Genomic DNA, 22,350 nt, shown 5'->3' on the forward strand with positions numbered 1-22,350 from the left:
TCTCTCCTCTCTCTCAGGAGTATAGATTTGATAAAGGAGTTAGCAGGGACTAACCAACAGTAGAATTCATTAAAGATATCTTATAACAACCCACATCCGTGTGTGGGTGTGAATCAATAGAGGATCTTTTTCACTACTCCAGGGATAACAGCTGTATTCTTGACAACTAAAGACTCCTCCAACCTAATGTCTATCCTTCAGCTCAGTGGGCTAACGCGGTCTTGAGACACATAAACCACCAATGGTCAGTCACACAAACTTCAATGAATTTACAAATAGACGTTTCCTGAGTCAAGGAGTTTATAACCATTACCTGGAAACACAAGTTTAAAAAAACAGTAGCCCATGAAAAAGGACAGTAATATAATATTAGTATTTACATTGGTAATAAAGACAAAAAGGTAAATGAATGACATCTCTGGAAAATGCAGCATTTCTGTTTCTTAGAAGTCATAATGCAAGTTCATAGAAACACAATGAAGTAGAACACACTCATTCACACACAGAAACACACATGCAAGACAAACACACCCTCACACACATACATACACATGCAGACTAACACCAGTATTCAACAGTTCTATTATCAAAAGAGGATATCCACTACAGAACAAGTCATTCTGCTGCTAGGCAACCGATGCACACAGACCACACCCACAAGTCTATACAGTCTTTAGTCACCATTTATCTTATTGTGTTGTCAGTGGTGGTTTGATTAGCAACAAATGAGCTTAAAAATAATGTATATTATTGCATGTAATTGTATACAATTGGAGGTGATTGGTTGAGTCTGTCTGTGTGCGTTAGTGTGTCTGTGTGCGTTAGTGTGTGTGTGTGTGTGTGTGTGTGTGTGTGTGTGTGTGTGTGTGTGTGTGTGTGTGTGTGTGTGTGTGTGTGTGTGTGTGTGTGTGTGTGTGTGTGTGTGTGTGTGTGTGTGTGTGTGTGTGTGTGTGTGTGTGTGTGTGTGTGTGTGTGTGTGTGTGTGTGTAGCCACGGGTAGTAGGGGTGCTACTAAAAATCTGAATAAAAAATAAAATCTAAAATCCTTAATTTTCAATTTTCCTAAAAGTAGTGCACTGTGTTAGCGGTCTGTAGCGCAGACCCCCACCACCAAACCACTTCCCACAGCTGTGTGTGTGTATGGATCTGTTCACATTGTTAAGCCAAATGTTCCCTCCAGTCTTTGTCTCCCCCTCTTTGTTTTCTGTAGTAATCCTCTCCAAGATGTTCACTTCCCTTCCTCCTTTTCCCCTCCTCTTCTTCGTCTCTACAGTAAGTCAGTGGAATGGAAACCTGAGAGAGATCCTATATACAGTATAGTACAGCTGGTGAGTATAGTCAGTAGACTGGAAAAGTATTCTAGTCAGATAGTAGAAGGTGGTAAACCAACCACTAGAGCTGCTATTGTTTCTGTTGTCTTTAGTGATCCAGTCTCCATGCTCCTGAAGACCTTCAGTCAGACACGCTCCACCTCCACTGTTAGACCCTGACTTAGCAGTGTTCTATGTTGCGTTATAACCTCCACTACTGTTAGACGTTGACTTAACAGTCCTCCCAAGTCTTACTCTGCAGTGTCTTGTAGATCAGCTATTTGTCTGTTTCCATCTGGACCCTTTCTCAGTATTGAAGTAGTGTTCTGGATCATTGTGACTCCTCTACGCCAAGTTATAACCTCCATTATATTACAAGTCCTAAGTCGTCTCATAACCTCCTCTCACTCATTTAAGTCATGTAGTAGTTCTCCTGACTGTTAGGTCTCCCCAAACGGTGTCACATTTAATTACGGCCCCTGACTGTATGGTTACCTAGTGGTACTACTGTCTATATTAACTGCTCTATGTCGTCTTATAACCTCTTGCTCTATAAGTTCCCCTATGTTCTCTTCTAACCTCGTAGTCTGTTTTTACTAGTGTTACTGTCTATTATAACCCCTCTATGTCGCATTATAATCTCCTCTCTGTCTGCATGGTCTTGTAATAGACTTCTTGATCAGCGCGGCTGTGGGCTGAGACAGTGGGCCGGCGGGGGAGGGTCATAGAGCGGGGGAGGGGGGGGAGTAACTGTCCAACAGCAGATCTGGGTGAGGAGGGGGAGGGAGGGGGAGTAGAAGGGGGAGGAGGGGGAGGGAGGGGGAGTAGAAGGGGGAGAAGGGGGAGGCAGGGGGAGGGGAGGTGGGCTGAGGAGGCGGAGGTAGGGTGGAGGAAGAGAAGGGAGGGAGTGGAGAGGAGATGGGGTGAGGAGGGGGAGGCAGGGTGGAGGAATCGGTCTCGCTGGGCGAGGAGGAGCAGATAGAGTCTGATTTCACAGGAAGTGTTCGGTATTCCCGATAGTCCGGTGCGGAGACTTTCTCCTGGCGCTGCAGCGCCCCCCTCTGGCCCTGCTCACCGACGCTCCCGCTGGTGGTGTTCCTCCGCTCCCAGGGGGTCCCGTTACCGGCAGCTGTTACTCTGGCCCCCAGGGTCCCGTTACTCCCGGTACTAACACTGCTAGACACCCTGACCACAGGGTGATGAGGGGCGTGAGCGTCTATGGTGACAATACTCCCGGTAACGCTCCCGGTGTTGCTGTCATGGTCAGAGGGGACCCGGTAGTACGGAGACTCAGAGCTTCCTGTTGAAGACCCTCCTCCACAGGAAGAGGCGGAGTCAGAGCCCTTGGCAGAGGAGCAGATTGGTCCGTGCTGTTTGGACATGGCAATGACCTATAGGATGAACAGAGGAGACAGTTAGCTAGTTACTTCAGCTAGTTAGAATGTAAATCAACAGTTCATTTAGCTAGTTACTTCAGCTAGTTAGAATGTAAATCAACAGTTCATTTAGCTAGTTACTTCAGCTAGTTAGAATGTAAATCAACAGTTCATTTAGCTAGTTACTTCAGCTAGTTAGAATGTAAATCAACAGTTCATTTAGCTAGTTACTTCAGCTAGTTAGAATGTAAATCAACAGGTCATTTAGCTAGTTACTTCAGCTAGTCAGAATGTAAATCAACAGTTCATTTAGCTAGTTACTTCAGCTAGTTAGAATGTAAATCAACAGTTCATTTAGCTAGTTACTTCAGCTAGTTAGAATGTAAATCAACAGTTCATTTAGCTAGTTACTTCAGCTAGTTAGAATGTAAATCAACAGTTCATTTAGCTAGTTACTTCAGCTAGTTAGAATGTAAATCAACAGTTCATTTAGCTAGTTACTTCAGCTAGTTAGAATGTAAATCAACAGGTCATTTAGCTAGTTACTTCAGCTAGTTAGAATGTAAATCAACAGTTCATTTAGCTAGTTACTTCAGCTAGTTAGAATGTAAATCAACAGGTCATTTAGCTAGTTACTTCAGCTAGTTAGAATGTAAATCAACAGTTCATTTAGCTAGTTACTTCAGCTAGTTAGAATGTAAATCAACAGTTCATTTAGCTAGTTACCTCAGCTAGTTAGAATGTAAATCAACAGTTCATTTAGCTAGTTACTTCAGCTAGTTAGAATGTAAATCAACAGTTCATTTAGCTAGTTACTTCGGCTAGTTAGAATGTAAATCAACAGTTCATTTAGCTAGTTACTTCAGCTAGTTAGAATGTAAATCAACAGTTCATTTAGCTAGTTACTTTGGCTAGTTAGAATGTAAATCAACAGTTCATTTAGCTAGTTACTTTGGCTAGTTAGAATGTAAATCAACAGTTCATTTAGCTAGTTACTTCAGCTAGTTAGAATGTAAATCAACAGTTCATTTAGCTAGTTACTTCGGCTAGTTAGAATGTAAATCAACAGTTCATTTAGCTAGTTACTTCGGCTAGTTAGAATGTAAATCAACAGTTCATTTAGCTAGTTACTTCGGCTAGTTAGAATGTAAATCAACAGATCATTTTAACTAACTCAGATTTGATATTTATCTCACCTGCGCCACTCGCGGCTGATTGGGCGGCTGATTGGGCACACGCGGAGTCGTCACAGGGATAGGCCCCTCCCTGACTCGTTCCCCTCCCTGGCTGAGTGACATCAACTTGGCACGCGTCACCGCGCTCTTAGGGGAGACAGGGGGAGGTAGAGAGGAGACAGAAGGAGGTAGAGGGGAGACAGTAGGGGGGTGTCTAATCCCCTCCTTAGGGATATGCACCAGTGGGGCTGGCGCTGGGGTAGCCGTGGCAAGGGCTCGATTGGCCGACTGTACTGTCGGATAGAGGGAGGGAGGATTCATCACCCCTGTCTCCCCTGCCTCGCCCCCTCCTCCTGCTCCTCCCTCTCCTCCAGATGTGTCCGTCTCTCCCTCCTCCTCGCTCCGTCTCTCCACAGAGCGCTGCTGTCTCCACTCCTGCACCAGCGGTGGTCGCAGCCTGACAGATCACACATGATGTGTTTGACTTGACGATTAATACCAGGGTTGTATGACACACACCTACAACACACACTAGCCACAAACGTACCTTGGTTGTGACCTGCGGGGGTCGAAGGACAGGTGGAAGGTCATGTGCCGCTGGTTGGAGGGGTCGTCTCCGGGGGGCGAGGTGCTGCTGCTGCCGTTGGCGACGCGGGGTAAGGTATTGCTGAATGTTACCATGGTTTCCTTTCCCATGGTGCCGCGGGGTGCCAGGAGCTCCACGTCAGCACTGGCCCTCTTCAGAGATGCTACGCTGGCCTTCTCCCTACGAACCTACAGAACAACATAATGTGGCTAACTACTAATACTAACCACGACAACACAACCTGTCTCCCTTCATCTCGTACCTTGCAGCGTCCAGTGCCCAGTTCCTCCCTGCTGTCTGAGGGTCTGGGTGTCTTGCTGCGGTACAGAGAGCCGTGCTGAGAAGCATGACCTCTCTGGGCTCTTCCCCTCACCACCACCTCCCTCTGCTGCTGGGGGGGGGACGCAGCCCTCCGGACAGGCTGGGGGAGGCAGTCCTCCTCGGATGACCTGAAGTTACCTACTGCATACAGAGACTAGAGGGAGGGTACGGAGGGAGGGGAAGGAGAGGTGGAGATAGCGATAGAGAGAGGGATAGAAGCATGAAATTTGTTGAGACAGGTTTCCTAAAAAATAACTGTGAAATTCTCCCACTGAGAACTCTTAAAAGATTATTAATTCCCATCTCTCTCTCTGTCTTTTTCTCAGTCCCCCCCCCCCCCACACACACACACACACACACACACACACACACACACACACACACACACACACACACACACACACTCACCAGGTAGACTCCTATGCCAGCTCCTAAGGCATAGCCGACATAGACATCTCTGGGATGGCAGCGGTGTTGTGTGATCTGAGTCAGTCCGGCTATACCCGCAGCCAGACAGTATCCAAACACCAGCACCGGCTTCACCAGCTTAGTACTACTGCTGATCACACTGTTCAAATACATCTACACACACACACACACACAAAGTTAGAACTACTGCGGATGGCAATGTTTCCAATTTTAACTTCAAATGCATCTTCATAAAGTCAGACAGACAGACAGGCAGACAGACAAGTTAGTAGCTGTCAATGCTTACAGAAATGTAGACAGCAGCAAAGCCAGAGAGCGTTGCATGCTGGGACGGAAATGTTTTCCTGAAGAGAAGGAGAGAGAGAGTAAGAATCAGGGAGCGAGAGGGAGATGTGATGCAGAGAGAGAGAAAGAGAGGTTTTATTGAAGCTGGAGAACACAAAGAGTGTGTGTGTGTGTGTGTGTGTGTGTGTGTGTGTGTGTGTGTGTGTGTGTGTGTGTGTGTGTGTGTGTGTGTGTGTGTGTGTGTGTGTGTGTGTGTGTGTGTGTGTGTGTGTGTGTGTGTGTGTGTGTGTGTGTGTGTGTGTGTGTGTTACCTGGCTGACAGGATGGCATACAGATCTTTCCCAGAGCAGATGTCCTGTGTGATGAAATTGTTCTGGTCACATGATATCCCAGGCAGCGTGTAATTGGGCTGACAGACAGTCAGGAAGAAAGGGGTGGGATAACCAGTAGCCAACTGGATGATGTCTGTCATTAGGGCTGTTGCCAGGAGACCAAACACATGAACACCTGGGGGAGAAGGAGGAGGAGAGAGAGGGGGGAGACAGGGAGAAGGGATGGAAAAGGAGAGAGAGGGGGAGGGAGGAGCATGCACCAGGTAAGAGTTATCTGAAGACTTCTCCCCTGTCCTCATTCCCTCTACATCTCTCTCTCCCCTGTCCTCATTCCCTCTACATCTCTCTCTCCCCTGTCCTCATTCCCTCTACATCTCTCTCTCCCCTGTCCTCATTCCCTCTACATCTCTCTCTCCCCTGTCCTCATTCCCTCTACATCTCTCTCTCCCCTGTCCTCATTCCCTCTACAACTCTCTCTCCCCTGTCCGCATTCCCTCTACATCTCTCTCTCCCCTGTCCTCATTCCCTCTACATCTCTCTCTCCCCTGTCCTCATTCCCTCTACATCTCTCTCTCCCATGTCCTCATTCCCTCTACATCTCTCTCTCCCCTGTCCTCATTCACTCTACATCTCTCTCTCCCCTGTCCTCATTCACTCTACATCTCTCTCTCCCCTGTCCTCATTCCCTCTACATCTCTCTCCCCTGTCCTCATTCCCTCTACATCTCTCTCCCCTGTCCTCATTCCCTCTACATCTCTCTCTCCCCTGTCCTCATTCCCTCTACATCTCTCTCTCCCCTGTCCTCATTCCCTCTACATCTCTCTCTCCCCTGTCCTCATTCCCTCTACATCTCTCTCTCCCCTGTCCTCATTCCCTCTACATCTCTCTCTCCCCTGTCCTCATTCCCTCTACATCTCTCTCTCCCCTGTCCTCATTCCCTCTACATCTCTCTCTCCCCTGTCCTCATTCCCTCTACATCTCTCTCTCCCCTGTCCTCATTCCCTCTACATCTCTCTCCCCTGTTCTCAAATTATTGCTTTAACTGGAACAGGCCTGAAGTAGATTCTCTCCCTAGGCTATCATTACTCTCTGAAGTAGATTCTCTCCCTAGGCTATCATTACTCTCTGAAGTAGATTCTCTCCCTAGGCTATCATTACTCCCTGAAGTAGATTCTCTCCCTAGGCTATCATTACTCTGTGAGGTAGATTCTCTCCCTAGGCTATCATTACTCTGTGAGGTAGATTCTCTCCCTAGGCTATCATTACTCTGTGAGGTAGATTCTCTCCCTAGGCTATCATTACTCTGTGAGGTAGATTCTCTCCCTAGGCTATCATTACTCTGTGAGGTAGATTCTCTCCCTAGGCTATCATTACTCTGTGAGGTAGATTCTCTCCCTAGGCTATCATTACTCTGTGAGGTAGATTCTCTCCCTAGGCTATCATTACTCTGTGAGGTAGATTCTCTCCCTAGGCTATCATTACTCTCTGTGAGGTAGATTCTCTCCCTAGGCTATCATTACTCTCTGACGTAGATTCTCTCCCTAGGCTATCATTACTCTCTGAAGTAGATTCTCTCCCTAGGCTATCATTACTCTCTGACGTAGATTCTCTCCCTAGGCTATCATTACTCTCTAAAGTAGATTCTCTCCTAGGATTCGTAGATTCTCTCCCTAGGCTATCATTACTCTCTGACGTAGATTCTCATTCTAAAGTAGATTCCTAGGCTATCATTACTCTCTGAAGTAGATTCTCTCCCTAGGCTATCATTACTCTCTAAAGTAGATTCTCTCCCTAGGCTATCATTACTCTCTGATCAGGTAGATTAGATTCTCTCCCTAGGCTATCATTACTCTGTGAGTAGATTCTCTCCCTAGGCTATCATTCTCTGTGAGGTAGATTCTCTCCCTAGGCTATCATTACTCTGTGAGGTAGATTCTCTCCCTAGGCTATCATTACTCTGTGAGGTAGATTCTCTCCCTAGGCTATCATTACTCTGTGAGGTAGATTCTCTCCCTAGGCTATCATTACTCTGTGAGGTAGATTCTCTCCCTAGGCTATCATTACTCTGTGAGGTAGATTCTCTCCCTAGGCTATCATTACTCTGTGAGGTAGATTCTCTCCCTAGGCTATCATTACTCTGTGAGGTAGATTCTCTCCCTAGGCTATCATTACTCTGTGAGGTGCGCACCTGTTCACTCCCCCTTGAGGATTCAAGTGTAAATAACAGGTACGTACCAACAAAGCGAACAGTCCTCCGTAGGAAGGAGTTGAAGTTACACCCATCAGCTTTACTCAGTTTGACTCTGGACTGGTAACAATACACCAGCCCTTCACCCAGCATGATCTATTCACACACACACAATTAGTCATGCACCCTGATGCTGATAGGCTGTTTATTGATCAGAATCTATTGATTCTAGGTTCTGACGGTGTGTGTACTAACCGAGGCAGCCGGTCCTGCGAAGGCCAGGCTCAGTAACATCAGCAGAGGGATCAGTTCGTCTCCTGTCTCCAGGTAGGGCAACGACAGGTCCCGGTCATAGCAATGGAACCCAGGGGTCGCCGGAGACAACAGGTCTGTCAACTCCATGAAGTAGAGAGAGACAAGGGAGGAGAGGACGATGGGGAGCTAGACAGAAAGAAAGAGAGAGAGACAGACACAGAGCGCGAGAGAGAGGGGGGAGCGAGCAGGGGAGAGAGAGAAAGAAAGGGAGAGAGATAAGAGGGAGATATTGTCTTACTAACAGCCATAGTGAGTGTTATACATTAAATGCAGTTATATTGGACACACACGTATACACATCCACACACCTCTATGAAGTAGAAGCATGGTAGAAGTGTCATCCTGTCTTTGGAAGGTTTCTTCTTGGTCTTGGCTTTTGGTGACGACATCATCCTGGTGTTGGTCCAATCAGAGTCTAGGAACAGACAGAAGGGGAGGGGTTTAGTCATCACCCTGGTGGCGTTCCAGGTGGCATACATTACAGAGGCGTTGTTGCACATTATCAGCTTGTTAAGTCATTTTCTGCTACTACTTCCACATGGGCAAACATCTGCTTGGTCTCGGACTGGTCCTTTGAAGCAACCCGAAGCTGATAGTAACTAGCTGAATGCACATCTGTTGTGTAGGTCCTCAACTCCAAATGAACAGAACATCAGAACACACACACATGCGAGCCTCAATGGTGTGCTATCTGTTTCCCACATCTCTCTCTCTCTCTTTGTTCTCCCTTAACTAGCTGTCTAAATCCAGGACAATGGAGTGGACTCAGGACAGCGCCATAGTTACAGTAACTCAGAGAGAAATAAGCAGGGAGTTGAGACACACAGCTCCCTCCTTTTGCCTGGAGTTATTCTACTGTAACTATGGCGCTGTCCACTGCATGGTCCTGAACTCAGAGAGAGAGAGAGAAAACCTCTCCTGATTTAGAACCATTGATTCTCTCAGACACTAGAGTCAGACTCACCCCGCCTTGCCTCTCCTCCACACACACACACACACACACACACACACACACACACACACACACACACACACACACACACACACACACACACACACACACACACACACACACACACACACACACACACACACACACACACACACACTGCTGAATTACCTCTGTCCCGCGGGTTGTGTGTGTTAGCAGAGGCCCGTCTTGCCCTCCCCCCTCGCCGAGGTCTAGCGTGCTGCTCCAGTTTTCCGTTCAAACGTTAATCCATCTTCACGCGCTGCCAGTTGTTTTACGCCCCCAAAACACATATACACACACATCAGGTTGTTTGGGTTGTTGGGTTGGTCAGATTCTCCACGGATAGAGAGGACGAGAGAATGATAGATGGGTAAGACGAAAGGGAAAAGTCCGATATTCGATATTTCTCCGTTATTTTCCTTCTGATCGCGCGTGTGTGAATAAACTCCGAGGTTTAACGTGCCTTCTACCGGTTCACCCCAGTCCCAGTCAGCCAGGCTATGTTTGAACAGCCCAGACAAACTCAAACAGCGCTCAGAAACGAACCGATATCTCACTTGAAGAACCGCCGCTCACAGAGAGCCTCGCGCACACAAAGGCATGGGGGGCGCGAGGGGGCGGGGGGAGACGAGGGGAGGAGACCGACTGTTCCTTCACACATACACAAACGCCCCTCCTCTCACCGCTCCAAATTCCTAATGGTAGGCTACCACCACCATAAAGCTGGGCAAAACAAAGCGATGGATTTTGGTGTGTGTTTGGGTATGCGCGTGCATGAGTGAAAGCATGTGTGTCTGTTTGATTCTAAGTGTTTCTTCGAATATATTCCCCTTTTAGAACATTCTATTTTAAATGTAAAGGCTATTCATTTTAGGCAAAAATATTCTGATACCCCCCATCTCTCTTCCTCTTTTCGTCTCCTCTTTCCTCTTTTTTATTGTGGGTAGACCTAGTCCAGTAGGGTGGGGTTGGGTTGGGTTCTGACCACGTGCCTGTGACTGCTGCTGCGGTGTGTAATTTGCGTCTCTTCATTCAATAAACGTGCGCGCGCGCGCTCACACATCTTCTGCTTCTGACCTGTCTGATTTACCATGAGATGTACACATTCAAACCTTTCTCCCACGGTTATAAATACACATACACCATGACACACACACCCACCCTTTTCGCCTGGACTGGTCACAGCTGAGTGGCTAATAAACTCATCACTCACTCACACACACATATAAAGACTCCAACCTATCAGCACTACTCTACAGACAACAGAGAAGACTCCAACCTATCAGCACTACTCCACAGACAACAGAGAAGACTCCAACCTATCAGCACTACTCTACAGACAACAGAGAAGACTCCAACCTACCAGCACTACTCTACAGACAACAGAGAAGAGTCCAACCTATCAGCACTACTCCACAGACAACAGAGAAGACTCCAACCTATCAGCACTACTCTACATACAACAGAGAAGACTCCAACCTATCAGCACTACTTTACAGACAACAGAGAAGACTCCAACCTATCAGCACTACTCCACAGACAACAGAGAAGACTCCAACCTATCAGCACTACTCTACAGACAACAGAGAAGACTCCTACCTATCAGCACTAACCTGCAGACAACAGAGAAGACTCCTACCTATCAGCACTACTCTACAGACAACAGAGAAGACTCCAACCTATCAGCACTACTCTACAGACAACAGAGAAGACTCCAACCTACCAGCACTACTTTACAGACAACAGAGAAGACTCCAACCTATCAGCACTAGCCTGCAGACAACAGAGAAGACTCCAACCTACCAGCACTACTCTACAGACAACAGAGAAGACTCCAACCTACCAGCACTAACCTGCAGACAACAGAGAAGACTCCTACCTATCAGCACTACTCTACAGACAACAGAGAAGACTCCTACCTATCAGCACTAACCTACAGACAACAGAGAAGACTCCAACCTATCAGCACTAACCTGCAGACAACAGAGAAGACTCCTACCTATCAGCACTAACCTACAGACAACAGAGAAGACTCCAACCTATCAGCACTAACCTGCAGACAACAGAGAAGACTCCTACCTATCAGCACTAGCCTACAGACAACAGAGAAGACTCCTACCTATCAGCACTAACCTACAGACAACAGAGAAGACTCCTACCTATCAGCACTAACCTACAGACGACAGAGAAGACTCCAACCTATCAGCACTAAACATATGATTCTATCTCTACCTGTATTCTCTGTAAATCCAGCCTGGTCACTGGATCAGTAGCTCTATTGATATCTTCTGCCTGTACATGTGGTAGGGCTACTTTTCATTTGGTTCTGTTTACATAAATAAATACAGAAGTAAATGAATGAAATATGTTTAGAGTGCATGGGTCAGAGTGTCTTTATAAACGTGTGTCCCAATTTACAGCTGCTAGTGGCTAGAGGCATCCTCTTCATCCTTTCATCTCTTCCCTGTCCCCTCCTCTCCTCTTCCCCGTCTATGAACCATATGCAGAACACTAATGCCCCCTTCTGACCACAGGATACCACATGCCACAATAAATATGTTATGGCCAGTAGATGGCGCACTTCACCAACTGAACCAATCTACATGAACGGTGTCTTCAGAAAGTATTCATGCCCCTTGACTTTTTCCACATTTCGTTGTGCTGCACTTACAGACTGAACTCAAAATGGATTAAATATATATTTTTCTCACCCATCTACACAAAATACCCCATAATGACAAAGTGACAACATGTTTTTTGAAATTGTTGTACATTTATTTCAAATTAAATACTGAAATATCTCATTTACATAAGTATTCATACCCCTGAGTCAATACTTTGTAGGGAGCACATTTGACAGCGATTACAGCCGTGAGTCTTTCTTGGTAAGTCTCTCAAGAGATTTCCACACCTGGATTGTGCAACATTTGCCAGTTGATCTTTTCAAAATTCTTCAAGCTCTGTCAAATTGATTGTTGATCATTACTGACAACCATTTTCAGGTCTGAGCCAATGATTTCTCCAATAGATTTAAGTCAAAACTATAACTCGGCCACTCAGGAACATTCACTGTCTTCTTAGTAAGCAACTCAAGCGTAGATTTGGCCTCGTGTTTTAGGTTATTGTCCTGCTGAAAGGTGAATTAATCTCCCAGTGTCTGATGGAAAGCAAACTGAACCAGGTTTCCTCTAGGATTTTGCCTGTGCTAAGCTCCATTCCACATTTTTTTTGTTGTCCTGAAAAACTCCCCAGACCTTAACAATTACAAGCATACCCATAGCATGATGCAGCCACCACTATGCTTGAAAATATGGTACTGAGTAATGTGTTGTATTGGATTTGCCCCAAACATAACACTTTGTATTCAGGACAAAAAAGTGAATTGCTTTGCCACTTAAATATTACTTTAGTTCCTTGTTGCAAACAGGATGCATGTTTTGGAATATTTTGTTTCTGTACAGGCTTCCTTCTTTTCACTCTGTCATTTAGGTTAGTATTGTGGAGTAACTACAATGTTGTTGATCCATCCTCAGTTTTCTCCTATCACAGCCATTAAACCCGGTAACTGTTTTGAAGTCATCATTGGCCTCATTGTGAAATTGATCCAATTTCAATGTTGTTTCAGTTGCTTTGTGCATCAGCACATTTGCTTGAGATGATTTTACTGCAACACTGCATCCAAGTTGCTTGACATAGGTGTTTCAAAGAGCTGTCAGTCAAGACGAACTCATGAATATAAGCTCCCTGCCCACTCAGCCTATGTTTTCAAACTTCCTGGTAGTTAGCCATGAGACAAAAAGTACTTTTCAGAATGACTGTTCGGGACCTTTAATGTATTTTGAACTGTTTCCTGACTGAATCAGCATTCAAATGTAATGAATAGTGTTTGTGGTAGAGCCTCATTGACAGCTATCGTTATCATACTGTATGTCTGCATCAGACTGTCGGCTAGACCCAGAGTGCATTTAGAAACAGAGGCCTCAATATGATATCAGTCAACAACACACCCTGGGACTCTTTATCTCGGGAGGAAGGCGTATCCCACCTCTCTCTCTCTCTCTCTCTCTCGTCCTCTCTCCACCATCCCCTCTCTCCATCATCCTCTCTCTCTCTCTCTCTCTCTCTCTCTCTCTCTCTCTCTCTCTCTCTCTCGTCCTCTCTCTCTCGTCCTCTCTCTCTCTCTCTCTCTCTCTCTCTCTCTCTCTCTCGTCCTCTCTCTCTCTCGTCCTCTCTCTCTCGTCCTCTCTCCCTCTCCCTCTCCCTCCCTGTGTTTGGCGAGCTGGTGAGAGCACAAACCTTTCTGCAAAACAGGTCGCCTACAGGAGACAAGTATATCATCATTTTGAGGGAACCCGGAGAGCTTTCTTCTCTCCCAAACCCGCCAAATCACCCACGAACTCCTGTAATGTCGTGGATCGAAGATAAATAACCGACAGCTTGTTCTCTCTCTGTTGTAGTGTTGAGCGACACGAGCTACCCCGACACACAGGCATACACACACAGCTCGGGCGTTCCCGCGACTCCTCTGCGGCCAACGGAAGGGTGTCAGGAGAGAGGAGAGGGAGAACGGAGGAGGCGAAGGGGAGAGAGGAGGGGAGGAAACCCGACTGTTTTGAAGCTATACGCCAGTAAACATAGACTATAAGCATACACAGTGAACGAAGAGGAAACCGTCGCAGTGCTATTTTAATTCGGTGTGGATGAAACTAGGATGAGAGAGACGCCAAAGGAGAGAGACGCCATCGGTGACAAGTTAAAGGACTCCGCTATTGGGTAAGTAGCCCGGCTGTCTGTCTGCTCGTTACACGCAGTGTCTACTCACGACTATACTTGGCCTGATTTCCGCGAATTTGTTGACTAGCCGTAGCGCTCCACTGCCTCAGCATCACGGAACAGCGATGAAGGATGGATGTGAGGAGAGAAGGGGATGGAGGGATGGAGCAGAGTGAGAGATGCAGAATAGAAGGAAGACGAGATGAAGAGACAATGTGTGTTTTCTAATGTAGGCATAATGTAATTATAAATGATACAAATCCCGTTAATTCATAGATGGAAATGCATGACAATAATGTGAACAAAACAATATGATAATAAATACTAGTCTTACATAAATAAATGAACAATATACATTAAGGGCATAGCCGGATTAAGAAATCATAGACCCCGGGGCACAGATTTCTTTAGCCCCCACACACTTCCTGGAACACCATTATTTTCTGTAAACAAATCCAAAATCAAAGTTGCAATTCAATGCGAGGTTTCCTGTTGAAGAAAAAGCCCCTTTATAATAAAGCCATAACAACATTTGTAATGCAGGCTACAGTTGAGCAGGGGCGTTTTTTTAGGATTTCCACACACGGGGAACACTTGTTTGCAGCGTCCGAATATTTGTTTTGCCTTTTAAAAACGCATTTCATACAATTCTACATACTTTACAAGACAGAAGACATTAGGGGAATCGTTTCTAATACCACACAAATAACCGAAATCAGTGGCTACTCTGACACTAACAAACTGAGATCAATCTGGTCTGGAATTTAAACAAATAATAGCCCAGGCCAATGAAGCGATGCACATTGTACAATATTGGGAGGCACTATAGACTATATATACAAAAGTATGTTGACACCCCTTCAAATGAGTGGATTCAGCTATTCCAGCCACACCCATTGCTGATAGGTGTATACAATCTCCATAGACAAACATTGGCAGTAGAATGGCCTTACTGAAGAGCTCAGTGACTTTCAACATGCCACCGTCACAGGATGCCACCTTTCCAACAAGTCAGTTTGTCAAATTTCTGGCCTGCTAGAGCTGCTCTGGTCAACTGTACATGCTGTTATTATGAAGTGGAAACATCTAGGAGCAACAACGGCTCAGTTGCGAAGCGGTAGGCCACACAAGCTCACAGAATGGGACCGCTGAGTGCTGAAGCGTGTAGTGCGTGAAACCCATTTGTCCTCGGTTGCAACACTCACTACCGAGTTCCAACCTGCCTCTGGAAGCAACGTCAGCACAAGAACTGTTGGTTGGGAGCTTCATGAAATGGGTTTCCATGGGTCTCCCGGGTGCCGCAGCGGCCTAAGGCACTGCATCACGGTGCTAGCGGTGTTACTACAGACCCGGGTTCATTCCCGGGCTGTGCCACAACCGGCCGTGGCCAGGAGTCCAATAGGACAGCACACAATTGGCCCAGCTTGAGCGATGAGCCCAGGCGATGAGTGATGAGACAAGATCGAAATTGTGGAGAAAAAAGGGGGATAAAATACAAAATAAATAAAAATACACACACACACACACACACACACACACACACACACACACACACACACACACACACACACACACACACACACACACACACACACACACACACACACACACACACACACACACACACACACACACACACAAGCCTGCTTCGATCACACTAACAGCATCATTGCGTTTTGGTACACCAGAATGACATTCATTTCCAATGAAAGGCTGCGTTTGCCTTGCAGCGTTGCATTGCAGAGGCAGTTGCAGTGAGTTCGTTGTGGTGCGCACGTTGCATTTATTGAACGTATGCCTCAGACTGTATGCGTAGGTGGCTTGACTGAAATGGTAGCAAAGGTGAATGTTGAACTTTTGTTGCACACATATCCAGATGATGCTGCATACTATTTTGGGCAAGGACGCTGTCGGTGTAATCGAAGTGTAAGATCACCATGCTCAATGCCAAGCGTCGGCTGGAGTGGTGTAAAGCTGGCTGCCATTTGACTCTGGAGCAGTGGAAACGCCTTCTCTGGAGTGATGAATCACGCTTCGCCATCTGGAAGTCGGACGGACAAATCTGGGTTTGGCAGATGCCAGGAGAACGCTACCTGCCCCAATTCATAGTGCCTACTGTAACGTTTGGTGGAGGAGGAATAATGGTCTGGGGCTGTTTTTCATGGTTTGGGCTAGGTCCCCTTAGTACTGCACCTAGCTCTAACCTCAACTCCATCAAACACCTTTAGGATGAATTGGAACATCGACTACGAGCCAGACCTCACTAATGCTCTTGTGGCTGAATGGAAGCAAGGCCACACAGCAATGTTCCAAATAGTGGAAGCCTTCCCAGAAGAGTGGAGGCTGTTATAGCAGTGGGTAAGCCCCTCCATTAACCCGGACCTGAGTACAGGGAGGACACTCAGGCAGTCTCCTCTCCTGCAGAAAATGTGAAAATAAACAGTATGCTTTGCCCCTGTATGTTGAAATAAACAATACAAATTAACAGTAAACATTACACTCACAGAAGTTCAAAAAGAATAAAGACATTTCAAATGTCATATTATGTACATATACAGTGTTGTAACGATTGTTGTATTTACAATGGTGTTTGTTCTTCACTTTTCTTGTGGCAACAGGTCACAAATCTTGCGGCTGTGATGGCACACTGTGGTATTTCAACCAGTATATATGGGAGTTTATCAAAATTAGATTTGTTTTAAAATTCTTTGTGGGTCTGTGTAATCTGAGGGAAATATGTTTCTCTAATACGGTCATACACTTGGTAGGAGATTAGGAAGTGCAGCTCAGTTTCCACCTCATTTTGTGGGTCAGTGAGCACATAGCCAGTCTTCTCTGGAGAGCCAGGTCTGCCTACGGCGGCCTTTTTGCAGAATTCTGCATGCAGAGTCTCAATTTGGTGTTTGTCCCATTTTGTGAATTCTTGGCTGGTGAACGGACCACAGACCACAAAACCATAAAGGGCAATGGGTTCTATAACTGATTCAAGTATTTTTATTCAGATCCTAATTGGTATGTCGAATTTGATGTTCCTTTTGATGGCATAGAATGCCCTTCTTGCCTTGTCTCTCAGATCGTTCACAGCTTTGTGGAAGTTACCTGCGGCACAATGTTTAGGCTGAAGTATGTATAGTTTTTTGTGTGCTCTAGGGCTACGGTGTCTAGATGGATTTTGTATTTGTGGTGCTGGCGACTGGACCTTTTTTGGAACACCATTATTTTTTGGTTTTACTGAGATTTGCTGTCAGGGCCCAGGTCTGTCTGAATCTGTCCTCCTTAGTTGGGGACAGAAGCACCAGATCATCAGCAAACAGTAGACATTTGACTTCATATTCTAGTAGGGTGAGGCCGGGTGCTGCAGACTGTTCTAGTGCCCTCGCCAATTCGTTGATATATATGTTGAAGAGGGTGGGGCTTAAGCTCCATCCCTGTCTCACCCCACGGACCTGTGGAAAGAAATGTGTTTTGTTCCAATTTTAACTGCACACTTGTTTGTGTATATGGATTTTATAATGTTGTATGTTTTACCCCCAACACCTCTTTCCATCAATTTGTATAGCAGACCCTCACGCCAAATTGAGTCAGGCTTTTTTATAATCAAAGCATGAGAAGACTTTGTCTTTGTTTGGTTTGTTCGTATGTCAATTAGGGTGTGCAGGGTGAATATGTGGTCTGTCGTACGGTAATTTTGTAAAAAGCCAATTTGACATTTGCTCAGTACATTGTTTTCACTGAGGAAATGTACGAGTCTGCTGTTAATGATCATGCAGAGGATTTTCCCAAGGTTGCTATCCCACGGTAGTTATTGGCATCAAATTTGTCTCCACTTTTGTGGATTGGGGTGATCAGTCCTTGGTTCCAAATATTGGGGAAGATGCCATAGTTAAGGATGATGGTAAAGAGTTTATGTATAGCCAATTGGAATTTGTTGTCTGTACATTTTCTAATTTCACTGAGGATACCATCAACACCACAGGCGTTTTTGGGTTGGAGGGTTTGTATTTTGTCCTATAGTTTATTCAATGTAATTAGAGAATCCAGTGGGTTCTGGTAGTCTTTAATAGTTGACTCTAAGATTTGTATTTGATCATGTATATGTTTTCGCTGTTCGTTTTTTGTTACAGGGCCTAAAATATTGGAGAAGTGGTTTATGCATACATCTCCATTGTGGATAAATAACTCTTCGTGTTGTTGTTTGTTTAGTGGTTTCCAATTTTCCCAGAAGTGGTCAGAGTCTATGGATTCTTCAATTACAGTGAGCTGCTTTCTGACGTGCTGTTCATTCTCTCTCTCTCTCACTTTCACATGCTCACTCATGATCATCAGCAGTCCTGCAGCAGATATATAAAATCAAATGAACAGAGGGGTCCAGTATATTTTACTACCTGTTCTCCCTCAGGCTACAATTACACACACACACACACACACACACACACACACACACACACACACACACACACACACACACACACACACACACACACACACACACACACACACACACACACACACACACACACACACACACACACACACACACACACACACACACACACACACACTGATCAGACCATCCACATCAACCACATCCAGGACCAGAGCAGCTCTACACTATCTTCCCAAGTCTTCCCAATGAGACAGAGCGGTATTCCCTGCCAGAGCTCTGGAATCTATTAAAGCAGGAATGTTGACATCACTCTGTTATTCTTCTATCTCACTAACTTTATTTCTCCCTCTCAGGATGGCTGAGGTTTCACAGCAGGAGAGAATTCAGGCCATCGCTGTAAGTGACACACGCACGCACGCACGCACGCACGCACGCACGCACGCACGCACGCACACACACACACACACACACACACACACACACACACACACACACACACACACACACACACACACACACACACACACACACACACACACACACACACACACACACACACACATGCATGTTTTCATACAACCATTAATAATGATAGACTCCTGTTAGACCAGCCTGATCAACAGAAATAGACTTTGATTTCAGACATTTGAAAAGTTCCTGAGAACGTTGCACTCACCAAAGAAAATACATTTCCCAGCACTGGGTGCAAATTTATGAGTTGCCGAATTAACCCTGTAACCATGCCGAATTAACCATGCCAAATTAACCCTGACACCCTGCCGAATTAACCCTGCAACCATGCCGAATTAACCATGCCGAATTAACCCTGCAACCATGCCGAATTAACCCTGTAACCATGCCGAATTAACCCTGTAACCATGCCGAATTAACCCTGTAACCATGCCGAATTAACCATGCCAAATTAACCCTGACACCCTGCCGAATTAACCCTGTAACCATGCCGAATTAACCCTGTAACCATGCCGAATTAACCCTGTAACCATGCCGAATTAACCATGCCAAATTAACCCTGACACCCTGCCGAATTAACCCTGCAACCATGCCAAATTAACCCTGTAACCATGCCGAATTAACCCTGTAACCATGCCGAATTAACCCTGTAACCATGCCGAATTAACCCTGTAACCATGCCGAATTAACCCGGTAACCATGCCGAATTAACCCTGTAACCATGCCGAATTAACCCTGTAACCATGCCGAATTAACCCTGTAACCATGCCGAATTAACCCTGCAACCATGCCGAATTAACCCTGTAAACCATGCCGAATTAACCCTGTAACCATGCGAATTAACCCTGTAACCGAATTAACCCTGTAACCATGCCGAATTAACCCTGTAACCATGCCGAATTAACCCTGTAACCATGCCGAATTAACCCTGTAACCATGCCAAATTAACCCTGTAACCATGCCAAATTAACCCTGTAACCATGCCGAATTAACCCTGTAACCATGCATCAAAAATAGAATTAACCCTGTAACCATGCCAAACTGGGTAACCCTGTAACCATGCTTGATGATGAGTTGGTTATTTAACCCTGTAACCATGCACCCAGGGGAGGCCCCAGGATTGGGAAACCCTGTTAACCATGCCGACTATTAACCCTGTAACCATGCCGAATTAACCCTGTAACCATGCCAGAATTAACCCTGTAACCATCCCTCCAGACCCCCTATTAACCCTGTAACCATGCCCAATTAACCCTGTAACCATGCCAAATTAACCCTGTAACATGCCAGAATTAACCCTGTAACCATGCCAGAATTAACCCTCCAGACCCAGACCTCCTATCCCTAACCATGCCAAATTAACCCTGTAACCATGCCAAATTAACCCTGTAACCATGCCAAATTAACCCTGTAACCATGCCAAATTAACCCTGTAACCATGCCAAATTAACCCTGTAACCATGCCAAATTAACCCTGTAACCATGCCAAATTAACCCTGTAACCATGCCAAATTAATGCATCAAAAATAGAAGTTGATCCATAATACTCCAGACCCCCTATCCCTCCAGTCGATGTTGGCCTCCAGACCTCCTATCCCTCCAGATCCCTCCAAATATCCCTGAGATCTTGTGTTAGATCAGGGTTTCCCAAACTGGGTCCCTCCAGAATCCCTCCAGCCTCCTAACCTCCTATCCCTCCAGAATCCCTCCGACCTTTTGATTCAAATCATATTGGCTTGATGATGAGTTGGTTATTTGAATCACCTATGTAGTGCTAGGGCTAAAAACCAAGACATGCACCCAGGGGGAGGCCCCAGGACCCCGTTTGGGAAACCCTGTGTTGGACAACCAACCATTTGTATGTTAGATCAATATTTGACCTGTTCTACCATCCTGCAACACCCTGTTACTGTCAAACTTCCTGCCACTCATTGCTTTTTAACCCTCCTCCCCCACACTCACTCACACACACACACACACACACACACACTCTATCCCTCTCCACACACATCCCTCCAGACCTCCTATCCCTCCACTATCCCTTCAGACCTCCTATCCTCCAGACACACATCCCTCCAGACCCCCATCCCTCCAGACACACAGACTATCCCTCCAGACCCCCTACAGACATCCACACTACAGACACATCCCTCCAGACCTCCATCCCTCCAGACACAGACTATCCCTCCAGACCTCCATCCCTCCAGACACACAGACACCTCCTATCCCTCCAGACCTCCACACATCCCTCCAGACATCCCTCCAGACCCACACAGACTATCCCTCCAGACACCCCTTCAGACACACACACACCATGACCTCCATGTTTCCCTCTATCCAGACCTCCTAATCCCTCCAGACCTCCTATCCCTCCAGACCTCCTATCCCTCAAAATCCTCTATCCCTCCAGACCTCCTATCCCTCCAGACCCCCTATCCCTCCATACACCCTATCTTTCCAGACCTCCTATCCCTCCAGACCTCCAGACCCCCTATCCCTCCAGACCTCCAGACCCACTATCCCTCCAGACCTCCTATCCCTCCAGACCCACTATCCCTCCAGACCTCCTATCCCTCCAGACCTCCTATCCCTCCAGACCTCCTATCCCTCCAGACCTCCTATCCCTCCAGACCCCCTACCTCCTATCCCTCCAGACCCACTATCCCTCCAGACCTCCTATCCCTCCCTCCAGACCTCCTATCCCTCCAGACCCCCTATCCCCTCCAGATCCCCCTATCCCTCCAGACCCCTACCCCCTATCCCTCCAGACCCTATTCAGACCCACTATCCCTCCAGACCTCCTATCCCTCCAGACCCCCTATCCCTCCAGACCTCCTATCCCTCCAGACCCCCTATCCCTCCTATCCAGACCTCCATCCCTCTATCCCTCCCCAGACCTCCTATCCCTCTATCCCTCCAGACCCCTATGCCTCCAGACCAGACCCCCTATCCCTCCAGACCCCTATCCCTCCAGACCCACTATCCCTCCAGACCTTCTATCCCTCCAGACCTCCTATCCCTCCAGAACCCCTATCCCTCCAGACCCCTATCCCTCCAGACCTCCTATCCCTCCAGACCTCCTATCCCTCCAGACCTCCTATCCCTCCAGACCCACTATCCCTCCAGACCTCCTATCCCTCCAGACCCACTATCCCTCCAGACCTCCTATACCTCCAGACCCCCTATCCCTCCAGTCCTTCTATCCCCCTATCCCTCCAGACACACTATCCCTCCAGACCTCCTATCCCTCCAGTCCTTCTATCCCCCTATCCCTCCAGACCCCCTATCCCTCCAGTCCTTCTATCCCCCTATCCCTCCAGACACACTATCCCTCCAGACCTCCTATCCCTCTATCCCTCCAGACCTCCTATCCCTCCAGTCCTTCTATCCCCCTATCCCTCCAGACACACTATCCCTCCAGAACTCCTA

General features: G+C 46.6%; 2 protein-coding genes across 2 annotated transcripts in view; one reads left to right on the top strand and one right to left on the bottom strand.

Annotated features, from left to right (window-relative positions):
* Window positions 1-288: 288 nt before the first annotated feature.
* LOC124011212 (phospholipid phosphatase-related protein type 3-like) lies at window positions 289-9,891 on the bottom strand. Its single transcript, XM_046324344.1, has 11 exons — window positions 9,438-9,891; window positions 8,626-8,732; window positions 8,258-8,443; window positions 8,050-8,158; window positions 5,794-5,989; window positions 5,484-5,541; window positions 5,177-5,350; window positions 4,710-4,922; window positions 4,409-4,635; window positions 3,883-4,318; window positions 289-2,701 (listed from the first exon to the last, which is right to left on the bottom strand). Exons 2-11 carry the CDS (start codon window positions 8,707-8,709, stop codon window positions 2,033-2,035), a joined length of 2,352 nt encoding a protein of 783 aa, XP_046180300.1. The 5' UTR covers window positions 8,710-8,732; window positions 9,438-9,891; the 3' UTR covers window positions 289-2,032.
* A 3,631-nt stretch (window positions 9,892-13,522) lies between these two features.
* The window catches only part of LOC124010712 (paralemmin-1-like), a 15,461-nt gene continuing 6,633 nt past the window's right edge, over window positions 13,523-22,350 (top strand). Inside the window, exons 1-2 of the mRNA XM_046323361.1 lie at window positions 13,523-14,063; window positions 18,804-18,846. Coding sequence (XP_046179317.1) covers window positions 14,002-14,063; window positions 18,804-18,846 — 105 coding nt within the window. The 5' untranslated portion in view covers window positions 13,523-14,001. The remainder of the gene's footprint in view (window positions 14,064-18,803; window positions 18,847-22,350) is intronic.

This window comes from Oncorhynchus gorbuscha, linkage group LG23 (assembly GCF_021184085.1).
Source record: "Oncorhynchus gorbuscha isolate QuinsamMale2020 ecotype Even-year linkage group LG23, OgorEven_v1.0, whole genome shotgun sequence".
NCBI classification, from domain to species: Eukaryota; Metazoa; Chordata; class Actinopteri; order Salmoniformes; family Salmonidae; genus Oncorhynchus; species Oncorhynchus gorbuscha.